This window comes from Physcomitrium patens, chromosome 1 (assembly GCF_059467195.1).
Source record: "Physcomitrium patens ecotype Gransden chromosome 1, ASM5946719v1, whole genome shotgun sequence".
Lineage (NCBI taxonomy): Eukaryota > Viridiplantae > Streptophyta > Bryopsida > Funariales > Funariaceae > Physcomitrium > Physcomitrium patens.
Genome location: NC_143410.1, coordinates 15997856 through 16020062, shown reverse-complemented (window position 1 = coordinate 16020062; position 22207 = coordinate 15997856). Strand labels below are relative to the sequence as shown.

Sequence of the window (22207 nt, the reverse complement as noted above, 5' to 3'; positions counted from 1 at the left end):
TAAACTTCTATTATAAAACAATCTAAAGAATTTAATGAGAGAATATGACTTTTACTAGAAATCACATAAGATTTCATTGCATGGTGTCTACTGTAACTGGAAAAACTTATTTTTTGACACATCATATTCTTTGGCAACTATGTTCTTTATTTTGTCATTGCATTGTTTCTTTGGACAATATTGAGCAATATTTTTGAATTTTCTATAATATAGGCACAAACCTTCTTTACAATAACAAGTATTTTTTTGCTCAGTAAGAGGTTTAAAATGTATCATATCAATTTGCAAGGATTTCAATCTTAATGAATAAGTTTTTGAAAACTTGGGAGTTGCCATTATTACCTCACTTATTCTTCTTCAGCCAAATCTTTGTTCTTGATGCTTTTTAAATAATCAATCATTGTATGCAATGGCTTGAATAATAAATTATTCTAAAGATTTTATTTTTTGTATTATCAATAATAAATCTTTTATATTATCTTTGAATTCATATTAAAATTGATTGATAAGTACTTTTTCATTCTAGTCTATGTTACAAACAAGGTTTTGGAATTTAACAATATATATGGTGGTTAATTGTGATTGTTGTCATAAAGTTAAGAACTTAGTTTTTATTACTCTTTTTTTATTATTTTTTCTAAATGTGGCAATAAGCACTTCTAAAAATGAATTTAAATCATAAAAAAGTTGTGAATCTTTTTCCATAAAAGGTGTAAATCAAAAGAAAGTACTTCCAGATAGAAATGCATTTATGAATCTAACTTGAATAAATTCATCAAGGTATTGGAAGAAATGCAACCTTTGATAGAACTTGACTTGTTACAAAAATCCTTGAAATTTTGATCTTCTTCCATTAAACTACTTGGACATATTAATAATTATCTCCATTATACTTGTAGAAGAAAAACTTCTTGAATTTGGTTGTGAGGTTAATCTACTTGCTTCCTTCAACTGCACAATTTTTTGATGCAAACTACAAACTTCTTCTATAGGTATATGATTAATATTTCTATAATTAGCATTAATAATGTATAAAATTTATGCCCTAAGAGTATTAATAAGTTCATGGAGATTTGCAATATTTAAAAATCAATTTTTACTTGTACTAAGTGAAGCATCTATAATTTTTCTTTCTATTTCAATTAACTTAATAAATTTTGTAAGTTGAAATTTAAATTAGAAGATAGTAATTTGCAATCTCTAATGTCGAATGAAAATTTCTATAAAAAGTGATAATCTACTTTCTTTAAGAAGAAAAAAAATCAGTGTTAAAAAATTAAATTATTTGTTTAAAAGTGGAGAATTTATAATCTCCAAAATATAATAATAAAAGTAAAATAATCCACTCATTTTTAAAATAAGACAAGAACAATAAATTAGCATTCTTGTCAAATTTTCAAGGACATAAACTTTACAAAACTAAAAGGTCAATAAATTTTTGTATCACTCAAAAAGTCTAGTATATCATTTAAAGATAGTATAGTATTAAACTAAAATAGCTATTTCCAAAGATAAGAAGACTATAAAGCCTTGAAATAAGATTAAGGACTAAAAATGCATTGATAAGAGTGAAGAAGGCTTCATTCTTGTCTACATATATACTATCTAAGTAAGAGCTTGTAGCAATGTTCTATAAGACCTCTAATACATGTTGACTTTGCTAGTCACATGTCTTAACTTGCAAGGCAAGTTTTCAATATGTATGCTACAAAATTAGCCTTTTCCATAAGATATCAATATGTGTAGTACATGATTAACTTGTTGACCAAGTTTCTAATCTATCAATCAATTCAAATACGTGTAAAGTCAAAACTAAGTCTATAAATTTTCTTTAGAAGATATTATGAAATTAATCTATATTTAACTACTTCTATTTAATTATATAAGAAATTATTAGAATAAATATATATTTCTATAACATGTACTAACATTGCAATTATTTTAAACACATCATCTTTTACATGTCAGTCTTTAATATGAGATTCTTTAGAGAAGTAATTATTTTTTGAAAAAAATAAATAAGATAAAAAAAAATTATCAACTACTCTAGCAATAGAGCTACTTGCATCCTAAAGATCAACATTAGACCTTAGGAGTATGCATGTTAGAGAGAAAGCATAAAGATTTTAGTGATTACAAGGCCAAGCCAATATTTACGACTGAAGCAAGATAAGACTTTATGTATTTGGATTTGGTCGTATTGATAATAAAATTGATTGTAGTTATTATTAGTGAGACAAATAAAATTTTAATAGAGACATCCATTAAATTATTATAAAAAAACATAGCTTTTGGAGATAGATGTTTTTATGTTAGAATATTATTATTTGCTCCATTAGTAGAACCTCCACATAATATCAACTTTACAAGTAGGTAGATGCACCATATTATAAATAATCCTAAAATCCCATTTACTTGCAAATAAAATTAATACCTTTGAATAAAAATATTAGATTCAATTTATAGACAATTTTATACCAAATAAATCTTTAGTATAAGAAGTCTAAGTTCTAGACTTAATTTAGGATGTTTAAATACTACAAATAGGTTGTTGCATCTCAATGCAAATTTTTTAGTGTACTTTGTTATTAATACAATGATAAATATGTGAAGTTTTGAAGCTCAAGATGAAAAACTAATTTATTGTTTGACTAAATATGAACTTAAATTGTAATAAATTATGATTTGGAAGAAAAAGATGGCAATAACAAGGACATCACACATTGAAAGATTTGAATGTTAGGAAAATAATTTTAAAAGAAAATCCTTGAAATCATTTATAAATGTTATAGTAAATGAAAGTTCTTACTCCATTTGATGTGCAATTTTAAGCATAATTTTGCCGAAATCCAAAAAATTGTTTTCTATCATTTATAATCTGTTTCTTTTTACAATGTTGCAATTCCTTAAACATCTTTGTAGTGAACTTTGAATTATTGAATTTATACTTATTTTCTATATGAACGTATATGTTTTTTTTTTCACGTTATATATAGTTGAGGCTCTTATCTTATTTATAAAATATACTTAGCAAAAATAGACTATATTATTTATATAATTTACTTGACTTATTTCTATTAAATGTTTACAAAATTTAAATATGCTACATAATCATAGAATTTTAAGTTTTTAAAATTTGTCTAAAGAATTTTAATTATATAATTATATTTAATAATTATTATTTTCTAAATTTTAACTAAAATATTCAAATTTATAAAAAAATTTATAAGAATTGGAAATTTTAGGCACTTTAAGTAAAGTGACCATTAAAATATATGAAATTAAAATCTAAAAAAATACTTAAAATTATTCATAGAATATTTTTCTACAAGTAATTTTATGCATATTTTTTAGCTATGTTGTAAAGAAAAAAACTAGCATATTATTATTTAATATATATATATATATATATATATATATATGTCCAACATAGAAGTATGTATCAAAAAGATTTCTAATAAGTTATATAAAAATGAATATAACTCTTTAAAATTTACCAAAATATTTGAATAATTTAAAATTATTTTTATAATATACAATAAGCATTATTAAATTATCACTTATAAAATTACTTGCTGTTGGTTTTTGAGATATGCCCTTAGCATGAAAGATTGTTGTTTATAAGTATAATCTAATAGATTTTTTATTATTAAAAGAATTATATTTTGTAAAGATGATTTTTAAATTTTAAAATCTTAAGATACTTGAAATGACTTCTATTATGATGACTTATTATTTTTATTAAATTTATAAATATTATTCTTAATATTTTAAAAATATCTTATATTAAATCTATTTCAAAATTAATATTTTTTATAACTACTATATATTTCAAATATTTTTTTTTATATATGTATTTTTACAATCTTTTTCTTAAATATGAAATTAATTTAATTCTCTAAGTATGCCTTTTCAACTCATATATCTTATACAAATATCATCAGCTAAACCAAGTTCTAGAGATTTTTTTTTTAAATGAATTTCAAATTTTATAACCTTTCTTACCATCATGTATGAATCAATATGATTCTTATTTAAAGTCAACTTGCACTTCACATCTAATTCATTCAAAAATTAAATATTCTTCTTCTTTTAAATCACTATTTTTTCCAACTTGCCCTTAAAGACTTTGTGAGGCTCTTGATAGACCATAATTACGATATAATAATTAATAAATTAAGTTTGTGAATATGTAGCACTTAATTTATTTTAAAAAAAAAACTTGATCTATAGTTTCTTATGCCATTTATAAGCTTCAAATAATTCAAATTCTTATAGAAAATAATCATTTATCATTGTTAAAATTTAATCTTTGATAAAAATAATACTTCAAAGATAAGTACATTACCTTTTAATTATAAAACTATGAATTATAAATAGATATTTAAAAAAAAAATTGGATCTTTAAGTGACATAATTAAATTAAAATCTTTCCTTTTAGTCTATAATTTTTTTTAATAAGTAGTAGATTACATAAAGATTTTTTTATTCTTATCAAAATTATTCTTATGATATAGTCTTATTGAATATGCTACTTGTTATGGCTTGCTTGTAAATTAAATGGATGTCTATAAAATATTTTTAAATGGCTATTTAAAAAAAAGGATTTTATAGAGTTATTAAAAGGTCTTATCACATTTTCAATTAATTTTTTTTAAGTCTTGATTTTAAATATAAATAAAAAAAATTAAAATTAAAAAAATCTTTCTATAGATTAAAAAATTAAATTATGGGACAAAAAAATAACTTCATTGCTTCTATCAAATAATTTTATATAAATAAAAGTTGAAATAATATTTATATACGTCAGAATCAAATTAAATTTATAATTATGGCTATATTTGTGGATGAAACATTATTTATTAAAAATTATCTACATATATTATTGTAAAAAACTCAATAAGTTCTTTCTTTTAATTCAAAATGATTTTTCTTAGACTTGTAGTAAATATAAATATATCAAGATCATAAGTGACCTATAAGTAACAAAATAAAATTCCAAATTTTTTTTAACAATATATATTAAATTTTTGCTTATAAAGTTTAATATGCATGCACATATCCTTATTTAAACTCCCAGGGAATATCATAAGAAATTATTTAAAGTTGATTTTTTTCAAATATAGATAAAAATAAATTCTACAAGAATATTATTTTTTGAATATATATATATATATATATATATATATATATATATATATTTATATTTTTTTATGTATGCTTTAATTAGTACTAGATTAAATAAGTTATATTTTATCAATTAAATATACAATGTCTTTCAAATTCTTAGAAGAATTATTGGACTTTTATTGAATTAATTCAAGTTTTCTTAAAATGTACTAAATATCTAATTATATATTATAAAGGATATTTTTTTATTAAAATAAAAATAAAAATTATAAATTAGACTTAAAATGTTAATAAGAAAAAAAAATTATTATTATATTTACTTGGTAATTATAATATATGAGAATATTTAATAATTTAGAATTAATTGAATTTTAATCTAAATTTAAGTATTTGTAATCTTCATAAATTATAATAATATGTAAGTTTTTAATATTTATTAGAAAATATTTTTTAAATACAATAATGAAGTTAGCTTAGATAATAAAAATAATTATATGGTTTATTTGATGGCCATCAATCTTGATCTTAAATTTTAATGATTATAGATATAATTACTAGTCTATTTACTTGGTTAAATAGTAGAGTTAGATAGAAATAAGTTGAATTATTTATATCTTTTTGAGAAACTTTATAGAAGCTCTATAGATATAGATATAATTTTAAACATGTTTGTAGGTGATCAATAGGTTAGAAACTTGGCTAAAAAGTTGGACACGTGTTTTACAAGATGGCCATGTGGTATACCTATTGAAAACTTATTTTACAAGTTAGATACTTGTCATGAAGCACATAGGACATTGCTACATGGTTTTTTAGTAGATAATATATATATGGAAGCAAGAGTGGAGCCTTCTTTATTCTTATCAACTCTTTTCTTGTTTCATGATAGTTTTAAGAATCTTTAGTTTTTTGTCTTTAGCAATAGCTATTCTATTCTCATCTTAAATATATATAATTTTTCATCTTTTTTTATAATCTTTAATTTATGTCTTACTTATTTATTTATATTTTACAAGTTCTTACCTTTCATGTCTTTGAATCAATTAGGTCTATCAATCTTCATTTAGGCTCTTTTAAGTTTAAGAGTAGAAATATGATTGTCACTCTTAGGTCTTAGGGCAATAGTATAAAAAGTTCCATAGGCTTATATAGTCTAGATTTCTTCTTTTTGTGAATGCAAAAAACTTTGCCAAATTTATTTAGGCTTTTTAAAGTAGTTTTGGTCTCTTTCTTTTTCTTTTCTTTTCTTTTTTTCCTTAAATTTCAGAATATAAAGTATTTAAATATAAAAGAATCATCCAATTTGGTAAAGGATGGTATATAGTCTACATAATTTGGTAGTTCTATTTTAAAAGACCACATTATATTACTTACAAGTTAGGTAGCAATAAAAAAAAAATTGAAGAACTAATACAATCTAGTTTTTAAAGGGCTAAGATTTGATAATTTTAAAGGTAGGATGAAATAGCAGTACATGTTTCAGTGACTAAGGATGTAATGTCTCAAAATTAAGCTATTGATTGAAGATACAACTTTTGAAGGCAAGATCAAGAGGACTTAGATAAAGAAAGGGCTTAGTTTCTAGAAGAAGGTTTCATTTGAAGTTCAAATTCTAATAAGCTTAAGCTCATTGAAGAGCAATCAAAGAAAAGGCCATGGTGCTTAGTTTTGTAGAAGATGGTGTATTGCCTTGACAAATCAAGGCATCAACTTTGAGGGGTAGTATTAGAGATGTCTAAATAAATTTGAAGGTGAATTTTAAAGGATAGGTGCATCTTTAAGTTGCCTTTCTAATAAGACTAGCTAAACTCAATTTGGAGCTTAGTAGCAAAAATAATATGTTATTTTGTGAAGGAAGATGCATCAATGGATTAAGAAGTGTCAAATCTCCTTAGTTTTTTACTTGGTTGATTAAAGTCTATTAGTTAGTTGGTATAAATGCATTATGGATAAAAAGAATAGAAAAGACATAGAATTTGAATTTGGACAAATAATTTAGTTAATAGATTTTATTTATTTTAAATAAATGTAATAAGTGGATCAGATTGTTAATTTAAATGTGATGAATGTTGTGGATGAAAAAAACAAGATGACATCTATTGTAAGAATTAAGATGAATATTGGTTGAATGGATGTGTAAAAAATAAATAATCAATAGAATAATAATTATAGTTAAAAATAAATATGTATTATTTAATTAAAGATAATTTATTTCTATTTATTTTTGTGTGGAGTTTTAAGACATCTATTTGGAATGTAGTTAATTCTTCTTACATATTGTAAGTTGAATAAGTTGTAATAAAAAAATCTGTTGCATTGAAATCAACAAAAAATAAGTGCACAATTATTTAATAAGCTCCTAGTAAAGCTAAATGGCTCTTAATAATGTTCAATCAAGTGTCACTATCATATATTTAGAAAATCAAAGTGCCATCAAGCTCACTTAAAATCCAAGATGTTACAACCAAATTGAATATAGGACAATCTAAATTATTTTAAAGAAAAGCTGAGTTATTTCTAGCAATGTAAAAATTATTTACATTTCTACCAAGAACATGGCTGCTAATTTACTCACTAAAAGTCAACATAGATTTACTTACCAAAAGTCTACTTACAGTTAAACACAATTAATGTATAAGCTTATTACATTTAAATCAACACTATGATTTAAAATAAGGAGTAGTGATACCTTTTAAGATTTATAAATATCTTTATAAATTTAACTTCTTTTTTATTTAGATGTTTTAACAAAGGGGTGTAATACAGACCCTTTAATCTCTTCAGTTTGGTGCAGAGTCATGTCTCTTCACCTTCTACCTTCTCCCGCACCACTTCAGTAGTTACGATTGATTACAGATTGGTTACATCTTGATTATTATGTAACAGATTATATAACTCTTTCCACTTCAACATCTTAAACTATCACCCACCCATTCTACTCCTTTTACACCCGCTGACTTTGAGCTACCCTCCATCTGTACCGAAACGCCGACCTCAGATTCTCTTCGTTATCATGCAAACAAGTCTATCAATTAATGGGCAGCACATCATACACTAAACTGAGTAGATTTAGTTTCTGTCTTACACTAAACTAAGTAGACTTAGTTTGATGAGGTGTATTTATTTTCTTTTGGACGGAAAGATTCAAAAAGAAAAAAGCAGCCTTAAAGGAAGTTCAGAGATTTCAGGGTTCGTTGACATCGAGTCACTTTATCTGGACATGAGACAGAACACCATGTTCTCACCCTGTGGCTTCTGAAGTTGGATATATATTCATGTATTGCATGGCACATGTTTGTGAACTCTTGCAGTTGTTTCAGAGGAGCTCAAGTTAACTGCTTGAATCGACGACCAGACACGAGTCCAGCCTCGGATTGTGAAGCACTTGAATTCTGCGACTAATGACGGTGAAGTTTTGCCCTTTTCTTGAAAAACAAACGCGTCGGTGAAAAATCTGCCTCATGTTCCTTGCTTAACAGCATCGGAGGAACTCTAATCTTTACTGCTAAGGTGGAGTCTTACCATTGAAACAGTCAGGTTTCCCCGTCTGGGAACCATATCTCGCGAGTTCTAGAGAAGAACAATGAAGTGATGCAGGTAATTGGGAAAAGAGCAGAGGCTCACAACCAGTCTTGAGCGAGTTCTCCGCAGTGAGTCCGTAGGAATATCTCTTCCCTTCTTTGACAAACACCCACTAGACCAGCGTTACGATCACACGAATCTCGTGAGTTCGTGAAGCTCAACCCGGGGAATCTTAGTTTTAACAAGTTTGATTAATGCAGTATGAATTGAAAACTCCAGCCTGATAGTGCGGGTATTTCTCTCTTTGCTCAAACTTTGCAAGTCTCCTCCGGTGGTTGAAGCCATTTGTCCAGTCCCATGCCACAATACTAATTATGCTGTAACCTTTTTTCGGACGTCGACGCATGCATAGGTTTGCAATAAAAACATAAATGCTGGCCTGTACCTTTTGCAGACGCTTGAAGTCTCGGGGATCGCCAAGATTGCCTCACCTGGAGAATCTTTAGCCGAATGTTCAATCTGCGGTTTCATTACCGAACTCTAAAGTCTGACACTTCGGGTTCAATTCATAAGGTTGACTTCGAAAGGAAATGCGGAGCTCTTGATTCAGTGAAAACGGACCAGCAAGTCGTTCCGGACATTAATAATCCACAATGAAGTCGCAAACTGGTTCAGTGCCCGCGGCGCCGCAAATGCCATGCTCTCGTCGACGGGAAAGGTAACTATCTCGATGAAGGATTAAGCAGTGCGAAGCATGAAATTCGAGGAAAGCGCAAGTACTCTGCGGATGTGATGGCACAAGAGCATCAGGCACGTCCTTGCACAACTGGCGAGTGTTTGTTTAGAGATAGAGATGCAAGGATAGTCCTAGGATCGCATCGGATGTGCTATGAATATACATCGACCGGCGCTTTTTCGCGCCACCGATCTCCCACTTGATGACTTGGAGCGCTGCAGCACTCACCCCCCTTTTTAGCTACGGACGGATGAAGTTGTCACCAGATGCCGAGTTGTTAATAGAACGAACGAGAACAGCGCGTTCGAGCATATTATTCGGATTGTGCACCGCTTCCGAGGCTGGCCTCTGCATTTACACATCGAACGGCTTTTGATCCTTCCAAAAGACAAGGAAATGATTCTGCTCATGTGTCTCAATTTCATGCTTTACATCACGAAATGCTCCCGAATGACTGCAACTACATGCTCGGTGTATTTGGTGGCGACTGTAGGGTCCTGTTGAGCGCGTGCATTGTTCAATGAATCTGGATTCTCCGTGAAGCATGGAATTGGAGAGAGTTAGGCGGACTGCAGATTTCACGAGTGGGTGCTGCATTTTTTCGCCCAAGTGATCGTGAGAATTTCCTCGACAATCAGGGCTTGCCTCAAACCCCCAAAGATCTCGATCGATAAACCCTCCGCAGAAATCTCTCCGTGAGGTTTGGCATTCATGGGATCGGTACGACATGGTACGACTTTTGTCTTGTAGCTGGTGTGGATTTTTGCACAGATGCGCTACTCTCGCTTAATGCTGTTAGTCAAGCACATGTGAACTTGTTGCAGTAAGCTCCGGACGTGTAATACGGATCGACATTTGCAATGCTGTAGAGCACATTGTCTGCTATGCTAGGATGAGCTTGCTAAACGATTCAACCGTTCATAGTGCTAGTGGTCCGCTCGCAGACTCCTCTTCTCTTTTCCTCTTGTACACTCCCTTTTCACTTAGTGATCAATGCTTGTCATTGTTGCAGTGAGGGAACTTTCAGGATATCAAACTCGTCCTGCGAGTTGTGTTAGTTTCCGAGAGGTAGTAGACCGCATTGTAGAGGCGGATTCTTTAAATACTCGTCGTGACAGGAGATCATTCATAGAGTTGCAGATTTATCATGCTAGATTGAAACCCAGTCTTCTCAGGGATCGGACCTGACTGCCTCAGGGGATTTCGCACAGGTTTTCACTTGTCCTGAGAAGATTGAGAACTGTTCATTCTTCCGTAGTCGTAGCGATAATGTGATGCAGTAGGACCCGACACAGTTCGAAGATATTTCTGAAATAATGGTGAATCATAGTCCGACGCCAACGCGTAAACATACTTCTACAACATTACCGTTCAATAGACGGCAAACCACTTGAACAGACTCCGCTGTCAAGCTGGCCTCCTCCAGTTTATTCACCGGTTGTGTACATCCCCCTCTAGACCCGACAGATTTGTACGAGGAAATGTCGTTGGAGAGTCTGATAAAAATGCAATGCTCAGGAGCGAGGAGCATTGAGGAGCCTAATACACCCAGGCCTGGCGGCGTTCCGCAAGGCTCTGTCCTGGTTGTCTTGGATGTCACCAAGGGGATCACTACTGCTCCCGTGTACTGGGCGCTAGGCAATGTCGTTCGCCGCGGGGATAATTTCAAGATCGTGGGAATCCTCACCCATCTTTGCAATCCTATGGGGTTCCGAACTCGGGTGGACAAGAACAGCTGGATCGGCTCGAATGGACTTATGCTGCAACACGAGCTAACATTGAAAAGAAATTCGCTCGAGGAAATCCCCCACGTCAGGGAGTGGTGCGAGAAAGCAGGGGTAAGCTCATCGACCCATTTAGCTGCATTCGATAGGCAACGCACCTTTCCAACGGTTTCGTGTTCATTGATTCCAATGTGCGCACGTTGCAGGTGAATTTGGAGCTCGATGTCAAGGCAGGTTACACGACGAGGACGATCATTGTCGATGAAGCCAAGGCCATTGGAGCCTATCACGTCGTCCTGGACAAGACCATGAAGAGCGACAAGAAATATTTCATCGAGCATTTGAAGTGTTTTGTTTCGAGGTCGCGGCAGAGCGGCGGAGTAGAAACCATCCGGTCCTTCTCGGTGACGAAGCAGCTTCCGCCTCTGGTTCCCATCCCGCCGAACTCGAGTAGGTCTGTGATCCAGCCCACTCCATCATCAGGATCTATAGTGTCCATGGGATCACAGTTCTCCAGCAGCTCACACGCTCGCGGATCGATGGGGTCTTCTGCTTCTTACGACATTGCATCGACAGACGGCTTCCTCACGCAAGACAGTGATCAGCTAACGGGGGCGCCAAGCACTGGAGAGTCCATTGAACGCCACCAGGAAACCTACGAAGTTCCTGAACACCGATCGTCCATCCAACTGCGAGCACTCTATGGCGATGTGGGCATGCACAAAGGAAGTCATCAGATCGTGGGAATTCCTCGCGTGTCTCCAGCTGAGACCGAAACAGGGTACAACATGGTTAATCGGAAGCCAGCTCTTCGAAAGTGGTTGGCAGAAGACGAACCAGCTGCTGCTGTGCCCTCTCACGAAAACTCCAATCCCGAGTCCTTCAATGATCGTAGCAACGAGTCCAAAATACCGGCGGTGCTCACCCATGATCAATTTCGGCGTTCTCCTAACCATTCCGGACCCCTGGACAAAAATGCAAATCCGGCGCCATTGTCCCCTGCACCTGCACGCAGTTTTCAATCCACTGCGGGGAGAACCTTTGCACCAGCGAATGCACCGGTGAGGACTTCGTTACCTTCCCCTCCTTTTTCGAGAATGCCGTCACCGCCGAACCACAATCCGTCCCAGGGTTGGCAGAAATCGGTTTGGATATGGACAAGGAGCAAAGAGGTGATGCGAACTGCAGTGGAGGTTGGCTGGACGACGTTTGTTTTCACTCCCGACGTTCAACATGTGGCTCCTCAATGGGCCTGTAAGTTTAGTTCACACTTTGGATCTAAATGTAGGCTACATTTTCGGTTCGAGTCATGAAGGACTACAGCTTACGAGTCTTGCTGCTGGTTTGAGGTTTGGTCACTGTTTTAATGTATCGATGCTGCGAGGTTTTCAGCCATAGAGTGGATCAAGCCTCTGTTCTTGGAAGGAGGGCAGTTTCTGAGCGAGGACGGCAAGCAAGTGGCGCTTCTTGGACAGGTATACTCTGGCGAGCAGCTGGACTACCTCCCGGCTATGATGGGCGGAGCTGAGACGGTTGTCATCAACGACCTGGACTGGCAAGTTATACCTCCTGAAGACGTAGTTGCGGCGTTCCAAGGTCGCCGCACTAATCTTTTCGCCACCGCCAATACCGCTGCCGACGCCCAAGTGTATCTAGAGGTACTGATCCTGTCGTTGGAAACTGCAGGGCAGCATTTTATGACCATTGTAACAGGATGCCTGAGTACATGCATTGCATGGAGAGTTTTGCTTTTTAGTTGCTGTGCACGTCAACGCTGATCGATGTGTGTTCTGTATTTCCAGGCTCTTGAGGTCGGCACGGATGGCGTGGTTCTCCACACAGACAGCTGCTCCGAAATCACTGCTCTTAGGGTAAACATTGTGATAATTTTCTGCCAATACCCTCGGAAGCCTCAAGTGTTTTGCTTCTGAGTTCTCGTTTGTAATCGCGTGTTTGATTCAAGTTTGAAATGGTGAATGTAGGATTACCTGGCTGCAAAGAAGATCGAGAAGGATCGCGCCGTCGAGGGTACACCAGTAGAATTACCCGTCAAAGAGATGAGTGAGCTGAAACTAAAGCCAGAGCCGACACTCGTAGCTAGAACAGAAACCAATACTTTGAACACGGTTGGCTCGTCTCCGAGTTTAAACATTAATCCCCTCAATCGGGTCGGTTCTTCGCCAAGGTCAGCAGAGTCGCCGAGCTGTTCTGTGCAAAATTTGTCTGCAACTCCAGCACCACAAGGATTGAGGCTTGTCAACGCTACTGTCAAAAGTGTGACTTCCGTGGGCGAAGGCGACAGGGTGTCCGTAGACCTCTGCAATCTGTTGAACCCTGGCGAGGCATTGCTTGTAAGTTGGAATGAGCTGATAATCCCTAAACCCTGGTTTATTTCTACAGGTCCAAGACATGCAGCGAGCAGCGCGAGGACTAGCTAGATTTATGCAAAATGTTGCAACTTCTGATAGATGCTGCGTTGCGTCTTATCAAGTGGAAATGTTCCATGTGATTGCAGGTTGGTTCTTTTTCGAAGGGGATGTTCCTGGTGCATTCTGAGGTGCAATTCAACAACACAAGCCGCCGATCATTTCGTGTCAATGCGGTAAGAAAATTCGACACCTCACATTCTTCCTGATGAACTACAATTACCCTAAAAAGATTCCGCTGTTTCTAATGAGTTAACTGAGTGCTAATGAGCGCCCTCATTTGTTTGTATGTCAATGGCAGGGTCCTGTCCATGCATACACTGGTATGGCCAGAGGGCATATCACGTACTTGTCGGAGCTGGAGTCTGGAGGTCAAGTCTTAGCAGTAGATGCTAATGGCAATTTCCGCACGGTACTTGTGGGTCGTGTGTCGATCGAATCGAAGCCTCTCGTTCTCGTTGTGGTGGAGGCTGATGGGGAACAGTTCAGTGTCATGCTTCAAGACGCAGATTCAGTCCGCCTCGTTGTTCCTGCCGAAATGCAACGTCCAGGCAGTGAAGCCGTAGCGGTAACAAAGTTGCAACCAGGTGACACCGTGCTTTTGAGCATAGAAGACAGCGATTGCTCTTACGAACAGTAATGATCTTGCACAGGGAATACCAACGATCAAGGAATTGGACCTGCCGTTTGTTCTTTTTTACCCTTTTTTTTTTTTTTTTTTTTTCTTCCCCCTTTTGGAAAGGAACGAGATTGTCTTGTACCAATAGAGGAGATTGGCCTTGATTTGTGACCTGCACTGTTAAGCACGCCACCTACTCCGAAGTACTCCTTCCAAACTTCAGCCTCGTCTCATCCAAGGTCTGGAGTTTCAACGTAAGTGGCCTGTGTGTAATTATTCTTGATGAGAGTGCATGTAATAAATCCTAGAATTAGCAAAAACTATGCAGTGTGTATCCTACACTGTGCTGAGATGTAGAGATGCTCTGTCACTGTAATTATAACATGCCACAAGTTCTGCTTCGGTAACATTGTTCTGATATCAGAGTCCATTGCCTTCTTTGCCGGAGTCTAGTCGTCTCGAAAACGGTATTGTGAGGCGTATTTTTTCTTCTATTCACACACCCAGATATGCATTGGCAAAAGAACTTTTAGTATGCGTGTTATCGAATCGGGAGATATCCCTGTCCTCCATGACAAACCGTAAGCAACGGTTTGTCAACAAATCCATCGGAAACTCCGAAGGAACCCTCTTTCCATCCGGAAGGCATTCTTTCCAGGGATCTAGAAAAGTGGAGCTAATTTTAAATGGCTTGTCGGTCAAGTTTACCAGGTAAATAACCATTTTAAACCACCAATATTAATAGAGAACAATAGCTCTATGTGATATGTTGTTGCTGCCTTTCTTGGTAATATAAACCTAGTGCTGCAGCAGAGGTTCTTTTAGTTCAGTGTGCAAATCACATTGTCCTGGCCATGAAAGCAATTTCGGCAGCAATCTGATCTGTTTGCTTTCTGCAAAAGAGAGCTGATATTGCAGCGGGACCGCGGTCATCGACCAGCTACATGATGATGACTGGAACAAGCGATTGATCATAAAAAGTAACTAAGACACTGTTGAAAAGATGGCCATCCTACTAGTGTCGTCTCATCACTGCGAGGCAAACGACGCAAAGATCCTAATCCAATTGAATTCTGAAGTTTGCATGCTGTTCTTTTAGGTGTAGAGCGGAAGAGGGTCCAAGCAAGTAGACGCAAAATTTGAGCACTTTTGAACCCAGCCAGCACTGAATCATATCATACCAAGCAATTGTACCTTCCTCCTCACACAACCGACACTAAAAAAAACTTTTCTTAGCATTGACTACAGAAAGCACTGCAGGCTGACTCATCCTATTTGAATATGGGTTACTACCGGAATACATGTTTGTATCTCCTCGCCGAACCACTTCATAAGCATGCTTGAAAATACCACACTCGATTGTTTTAGGGCAAAGATCCCCTAAAACACCAACCGCACGAAAACTCTGATGAAAATAGTTGACAACAAAGCAACATTCTTTCCTGGCAACCCAAGTTATTTAGTTCAGCAAAATTGTTCAACGAAATTAACATAGCTTGTTCTGGTGGTGCGCGAGGAGAGCTGATTCCACTCCATAGACGCTGATCTCCCAAAAACTCCTGAAGGCAGGCTTCTCTGCCATTTTAGGGTTACAGGTTTTGCATGGTTTCATGAATCACTACTTGGCAGGCAGTTCGTTTCGTGCTCCGAGGTGTGCTTTCCTATGCTTACATCGTTCTGGGATTTCAGATTATGGTTTCACTAGGGTGAATGCGAGGTATCACCACATGAGGCGAACTGAGAGGTTAGTGTGTAGATTGAGTTGAAAAAAAACGTTGTTATCTTTTCAGAGATGGCGGAGAAAAAACATGGTCGGGGTATAAAGGGTAGCATTTTAATTGCTCCTCGAAAGCTCCCAAAGGCAAGTTTTCTCCTTCACCTTTGTCATCAGCTTTCAGTATGTTGTTTTAGGATAATCAGTCATATTTGCAGCATGGTCTCTTAAAAAAGAGATATCGATACATCAGTTTTCTTCCGCGACAATCACTGCAAGGTGCTAATTGAACAAGGCACTTGTGAAGTTTCCATTTTAAAATTTCAAAGGCTTTTAAGTTTTCAAAGAATTTCGTTGTATTTTTTCAACGCCAAGCATTCCGTATGAATTGCAAGATCATTGACCAACCGGTTTCTTCCTCTGTTTGTATGGAATGGGTATCCTTCAATTTTTTTAGTTCTCGAAAGTGCCATCAATAAAATCCACCATACAGCGTGGAAGTGCTATAGTTCGAGGTTTTAAAACCAGGATAATTGCTGAGGTATGGTCTCGACTTTCAACGTTTATTTTCTCCATCGTGTACTGATTTTCTTCCGCAACACTATCACAATAATGAAGTTTCTTATTATTTCCACAGGACCGCATTATCCTTGTTGTTTTTGCTTCATTTCTGGGTACAGAGATGCATGCATTAGTAATGTGCTGTGTGGTGCCAGTTAGAGGCAGCAACGACGAAGTCAGACCCTGGATTGACTGACATAAAAGTCCCTCCCTTTCAGCAATTGGGTGTCAAACTCTTGATGGATGGCTACCCCAAGGCTTTCATCGGTAACCTCACACCAAAAAATGGAAATGCGATGCGTGATTTGTTGATTACTGAACTCTCCCATTAAAAGTTGGCTCTATTTGCGCCGCAAGAGGTGATGCAGAGTTTTTTGAGTTGACGCATCAACCACAGCCTCCGCCTGCATCCCCGGACTACGTGGACCCCAAAGCTGCTAGTGACGCCAAACAAGTATCATCACCGAATCCCCCTCTGTTCTTTTCTTAAGACCCTCTACAAACTAAAGCTTCCTAACTCACTCACTCACTGGGTTGGACTGGGTTGGGTTGGGTTGGGCTGGGCTTATTCAATGCCACGGTCATAGTTGGTGGATGCGAGCACGCTCATCCCTCTCAAGTCTCACATGGAAAACGCCGAGATAGGTGCTCGCGAAGGTGGGCCACACACACACACGAACACGCACACTCCTTCAGAAAATCCCAACTCCCTTTGCCACCACAAAAATTTGCACACTGTTCGGCTGATTGAATGAAGCAAAACGGGTGTTCGGTCTCTCATTCTCTGCCTCTGTTAGCTGTGCTGCTGCGCAGATGACTACGACAAGATGTTCGCAGCCAACATCGGCATCGCAGATCTCTTCGAATTGGTGAAGGACTACAAGCAGGCTCTGTTCTACTTCTCCCGGGCCTTGCAGGCAGGGGAGAAAACCGCAACCCCAACGCACATCGCCAAGGTGAGTCGGTGACAGCCGTGGAGTGTTGCTTGTGAGACAAGGTGGGAGGGGGTTCATATTATAATAAATGATGATATCACGATGGATGAACGTTGGAGTGAATGGGTGGGTTTGTTCGGCCACTGATCCAGGCACGGTTTGCCTTGGGAAGAGTGTATTGGAAGCTAAACGACAGCGCTCTTGCCATTCAAAACTATGAGCATTTCATCAAACTGGCCCAGATGGCCGACGACGTTGCCAGCACCAGTGAAGCTGCCCAGCACCTCCTCCAGGTGCGTCAACTCACATGCAGGAGAAAAAAGAAATTAGAAATGAGAAAAACTGCCATTAAAAATGCTATTCGTTCTTTTGCATCTCTTCATTCTGTTTATTTTAGTGCAGATTCATACAGCCTGTGCTGAAAAATTCAAGGAAGATGGAGAATACAAAGCATGCCGGGATTGCTATGACAGTGTAAGGGACAGATGGCAAGTAATAGGGGAATTCCATTTTATGACATGGCTTTCCATTTGTGCTTTTGTTGCAATGAATCCACACTGTTCCTCTAATTGAACCATTGGATGAATTTGTAAATTGATGAACATGGACGGGGAATTCTCAGGCGCTGGAGACAGCCGTGTTGGCCGAGAACTGGGAAATGGCTGGAGAAATGAGATACCAGTTGGGTTTGCTGTACATCGACGCCCGGGACACTGATACAGCACTTGGGTACTTGACAGAGTTCCATCAGTATTGTGTAGCAACAAACAATAAGGTGAGCCGAGAACCCGTGGATCCAATTCTGTATAAAAACATGTGCACACACATACACACTGAGATACTGCCGGTTGTCAGATCTTAGTTGCTCAAGATACGCACAAAGACTCAGAATGCGTCACATTGGCTGTGTCGTGTGAACTGATTCAGCTGGCGGCCGCACTGTGCCACAGATTGGCCAAGGCAAAGCCAACGAAGCCATGTCCGAGATCTTCGAGATGCTTGACCGGGCTTCCGATGCGGTGGCTCACATGGAGAAGTACCTGGAGGTTGTTGGTAGCGTGGGTCTGCTGACGAAGGTGAAGCACCCCGCATCGCTAGCAAACCACGCAACCTTTCGCAGCAAATTTCTCTCAATCAATCCCAGAAAATAGATTCCTTCGTTCCTCACTATTTCTCGTCGGTTTGTTCTACTTCTCACACTGAATGTTTTTGGTGTGGGGTTGCTGGATCTGGGAGTCAGGCCAAGGCCGCGTGCAAGATTGGGATGCTGTACTACCGCGTGGGGGATCTGGAAGCAGCGGAGAGGAGTTTCCAGAGCTACTACGCGATGGCGCGGCAGGCGAAGGATGTTAGAACCTTGGCATCGGCGCGGGTGAATCTGGGCGTGGTGCGAGCGGCGCTGAATCGGCCTCCTGCTGTGTTGATGGACGAGGACCAGCCGACGTATTCTCGTCCGGTTCTCGTCGACGAAGGCCCCGACAACGACTCCGACTCCGACGATTTCTTCAAGTGACGGGCAGCACACCCCTGCCCACTTCCACGAGAAAAGGGGGCGGGGGAAAAAAGTCGTTTGAGGAAAAAAAGACAAAATAAATGTCGATTGTATACTTTCTCAGGCTTGTCTTTGGTGTTTACGTAATGGTACATGATGCATGTAATTAAATCTCAAAAAAATTGGCTTCTTCTACATAGACTATTGTGGAATGATCTGAATTTATTTTTATTTTTATTTTTTAAAATTACATGATAAAAAAAATTAATCAATTCTTCAGGATCAAAGTAAAATTTACTTTGGGTGTAAAGTAACTTAGTATTTGTGGGCAAGTCTGAATTTGAGCAGGGATAGAAGGTTGCAAATATGAAGGTAATCAAGGTTCTCACATCCTTGTTGTAAAGCATATAGTAATTGAAAAGAAGAAAGCATCAAATAATAATAGTGGTAGACACAAAAATGCCTCATAATGTCTAAATAATGGACAAAAGAGTGAATTAATAAAATATGAAAAGAGGATGACAAAAAAAACCTTACACATTTTGTTAGATTGGTATTTTAAAATGATTATTACCATTATACGTATTTCCATTAAATATTTAAATTTATGTATCTTAAGTAAAATTTTAAATTTGTTAGTGCATTTTATATATATATATATATATATATATATATAAATGGGAGTTTTTGAAACCACATCCCAATTTTGTTAAAATCACACCCCTCCTTGCCACTAAATGATTCATTATGTACCTGTTTTTTGTCCCCAACTCTATTCCTAGCGCCTGTCCTATGTTCCCAGCTTGACCCTCCTTTCCCCGTCTCCATGTAGTCCCAACCCCATTTCCTTGTCCTCCTTCTTCCTCAATCCCCACTGCACCCCCTCTCTAAAGTTTATTACTATGCAAAACTCATACATCCTAAGTGTTATCTTAGAAACCAATTCAAATAAATTACAAAAGATGTATCACAAATATAGAAGATTACATTTATTTAATTATATATTTTTGAAAATATTCAAAAAGTATTTTTTAAAAAAATTAAAGAATATTGTATATTTAACCCAAATTTTGTAAAAAAAACATATTGTAAAAAAAAATTATATATTTAAAATTTTGACTGTATCCAAGTTATCCAAAAGGTAAGTGATATTGAATAATATTTTTTAATTTAGTCACAATATTTTAAAAGTAAAGTCTAATTTTAGATATAATTAACATTAATAAAAAAATTTAAAAAAGTTATAATTATGATTCTTGTTATATTTGGATTTTTGTAACTCAACTTATTCTAGATCTAAGACCACAAATCAACTAGACATATTTCATTGATTAATATCATTTAAAAAATTCATTAAATCAAATTACTTTGATTTATTTTTTTTTGAGATGCCCTTAAATATGAATAGTAGCTGAGAAAAAATTTGAACAATACAGTTTTTATTTTTAATTCTAAAATAATTAGATTTTTTAAATATTTATTAATCACAATATTTAATAATTTTAAATTAATACTAAGATTTTATTTTATTTTAAAATTTAAATATTTAAAATAAGATTTTTAATTTTTATATATATGTATGTATGTGCTTATGTATATATGTATATTATAAATAATAAATTAATGAAGTATTAGCTATTAAATGTAACACGTAAGCATAGTTTTGTTTCTTAATGCAAAAGTAATGGAAATAGGGTGTCATGGACATACATATTTATTCTAATATTTACTTGTATGATTAAAAAGAATTACGTAAAAGTAGATTTATTTCATAATATTTTCTAAAGAAGCTTTTTAGAATCTTCATACATGTTACTTTTACTTTACATGTGTTTGTAGTTAATTGATAGGTTAGAAACTTGGTTAATAAGTTAATAAAAAGTTGGTAGCTTGCAAAACAAGCTAACTTTGTGGTTTACATATAGAAAACTTGTTTTGCAAGTTAAGATATGTGCCTTGTAAAATCAACAAGTTTAGGAGGTCTTATAAGACATTGCTATGTGACTCTTAATTAAGAGTAAATATGAAGGCAAGAGTGAAGCCTTCTTCACTCTTGCCAATGCTTTTCTAGTCTATAGTCTTGTTTTAAGACTTTATAGTCTTCTTATATTTGGCAATAGCCATTCTAGTCTTTCCAAGTGACACAAGAGTATATTGACATTTTAGTTCTTTGAGGTTAATGTCCTTAACATGGAGTGGAGATGAAGAAGGAGAGGGAAGGAGGTGAGATATTGGGGTCAAAATTGTATGGAGATAGAGAATGGAGGTTAAATTAGGAACAGAAAATGGAAGTTAGGAACAAGGTTGGAGACAAGGAATACATATAGAATGAATCATTTAATGGCAATGGAGGGTGTGGCTTTAACAACTCCCTATATTTATTATTGATATGACAAATACAATGCTTAATATATGAGAATGTTAAATAGACCAAGATTTTTACTAAATTTATCCACCCATCCTAACTATTATGAAAAATAATAAATTAACATCTAAACCATTTTTCCAATATTAGATCAAAAATCAATGAAAATCAACCACATTCATCATAATTACCATATTCTTTATCATGAATGAATTGATTTAGTAAAAACCTAGGTGTATTTGTTATTTCTTTTAATATATTTGTAATATATGTATCTTTTTGAGCTTTTATGTATTAATAAGCACCAATTGAAAAGCAAAAGTTTTTAATATATTAATTCATATTTTAAATAAGTAAGTTAATTTTTGAACTCAATTTATGATTCAAATGTCTTAATATGATTTAATAAATTTCAACAACCTTGTTGTGAAACTACCATCAAACTAATATTTATAATAGTAACTTTAAATATTAAAAAATAGAAGAATTTTTTATGAAATTTGAATGTAATTTTTCTTTGTCTATATGCACAATAGAGTATTTCTTTGAATTATAAAACCATTATAAGAACATGTTGCATTTGTTTTCAATATAAAATAAAATTACAAAATTCAAAGGGATAAAAATATTCTGTTAATTTAGATATTTATATACTAATGAATTTTAATTTACTATCTAATATATCTTTTGCTTAATACATGTTTTAATTAAGATACAAATTAAATAAAATAATGTGATTATTACTTTATTCACAAACAAAAGTTAATAAATGATAAACCATATGGTAGTATATAAATATAAATATAAATTTGATCTAATAAAAAATATATAAATTATATTTTAAATTTATTTTTTAAAAAAAATTGTGAAATATTATACATTGATGTACTTAACAAGAGTAGGAAAATTTCCTAATGTATGTTAATAAGAAAAAACACAATTAAACATGACTTTAATGTGGAAAAATTTGATTTTAACTAAGA

At 34.9% G+C, this 22207-nt stretch overlaps 2 protein-coding genes across 8 annotated transcripts; both read left to right on the top strand.

The window, feature by feature from the left end:
• Positions 1-7956: 7956 nt before the first annotated feature.
• Positions 7957-14564, top strand: LOC112291049 (uncharacterized). 3 transcript variants are annotated; one of them, XM_024538003.3, is made up of 9 exons: positions 7957-8944; positions 9107-10118; positions 10907-11226; positions 11319-12366; positions 12505-12770; positions 12915-12983; positions 13095-13463; positions 13628-13714; positions 13840-14564. In XM_024538003.3, exons 2-9 carry the CDS (start codon positions 10100-10102, stop codon positions 14176-14178), a joined length of 2517 nt encoding a protein of 838 aa, XP_024393771.1. In that variant the 5' UTR covers positions 7957-8944; positions 9107-10099; the 3' UTR covers positions 14179-14564. The 3 variants fall into 3 exon arrangements, with proteins under 3 accessions (XP_024393771.1, XP_073390907.1, XP_024393763.1); XM_073534806.2 differs by having other exon boundaries at positions 7957-8854; positions 9107-11226; XM_024537995.3 differs by having other exon boundaries at positions 9107-11226.
• Positions 14242-19056, top strand: LOC112291060 (uncharacterized). Of its 5 annotated transcripts, none has more exons than XM_090251113.1 (13): positions 14242-14868; positions 15076-15722; positions 15948-16018; positions 16329-16412; positions 16588-16699; positions 16801-16886; positions 17020-17089; positions 17246-17388; positions 17520-17660; positions 17770-17841; positions 17990-18142; positions 18295-18443; positions 18608-19056. In XM_090251113.1, exons 3-12 carry the CDS (start codon positions 15950-15952, stop codon positions 18436-18438), a joined length of 1074 nt encoding a protein of 357 aa, XP_090107239.1. In that variant the 5' UTR covers positions 14242-14868; positions 15076-15722; positions 15948-15949; the 3' UTR covers positions 18439-18443; positions 18608-19056. The 5 variants fall into 5 exon arrangements, with proteins under 5 accessions (XP_090107239.1, XP_090107236.1, XP_090107230.1 ...); XM_090251104.1 differs by having other exon boundaries at positions 14258-14868; positions 18318-18443; XM_090251106.1 differs by having other exon boundaries at positions 14258-14868; positions 15076-15808; positions 18318-18443.
• Positions 19057-22207: the final 3151 nt, after the last annotated feature.

Bases quoted from the DNA above. Each gene is read 5' to 3' on its own strand.
- LOC112291049 (XM_073534806.2), top strand. From the start codon at position 10,870: ATGTCGTTGGAGAGTCTGATAAAAATGCAATGCTCAGGAGCGAGGAGC. The intron at 13,464-13,627 runs GTAAGTTGGAAT...ATGTGATTGCAG, and splicing joins ACCCTGGCGAGGCATTGCTT to GTTGGTTCTTTTTCGAAGGG. The intron at 13,715-13,839 runs GTAAGAAAATTC...TGTCAATGGCAG, and splicing joins GATCATTTCGTGTCAATGCG to GGTCCTGTCCATGCATACAC.
- LOC112291060 (XM_090251104.1), top strand. From the start codon at position 15,950: ATGGCGGAGAAAAAACATGGTCGGGGTATAAAGGGTAGCATTTTAATT. The intron at 17,389-17,519 runs GTGAGTCGGTGA...CCACTGATCCAG, and splicing joins CCCCAACGCACATCGCCAAG to GCACGGTTTGCCTTGGGAAG. The intron at 18,444-18,607 runs GTGAAGCACCCC...TCTGGGAGTCAG, and splicing joins GCGTGGGTCTGCTGACGAAG to GCCAAGGCCGCGTGCAAGAT.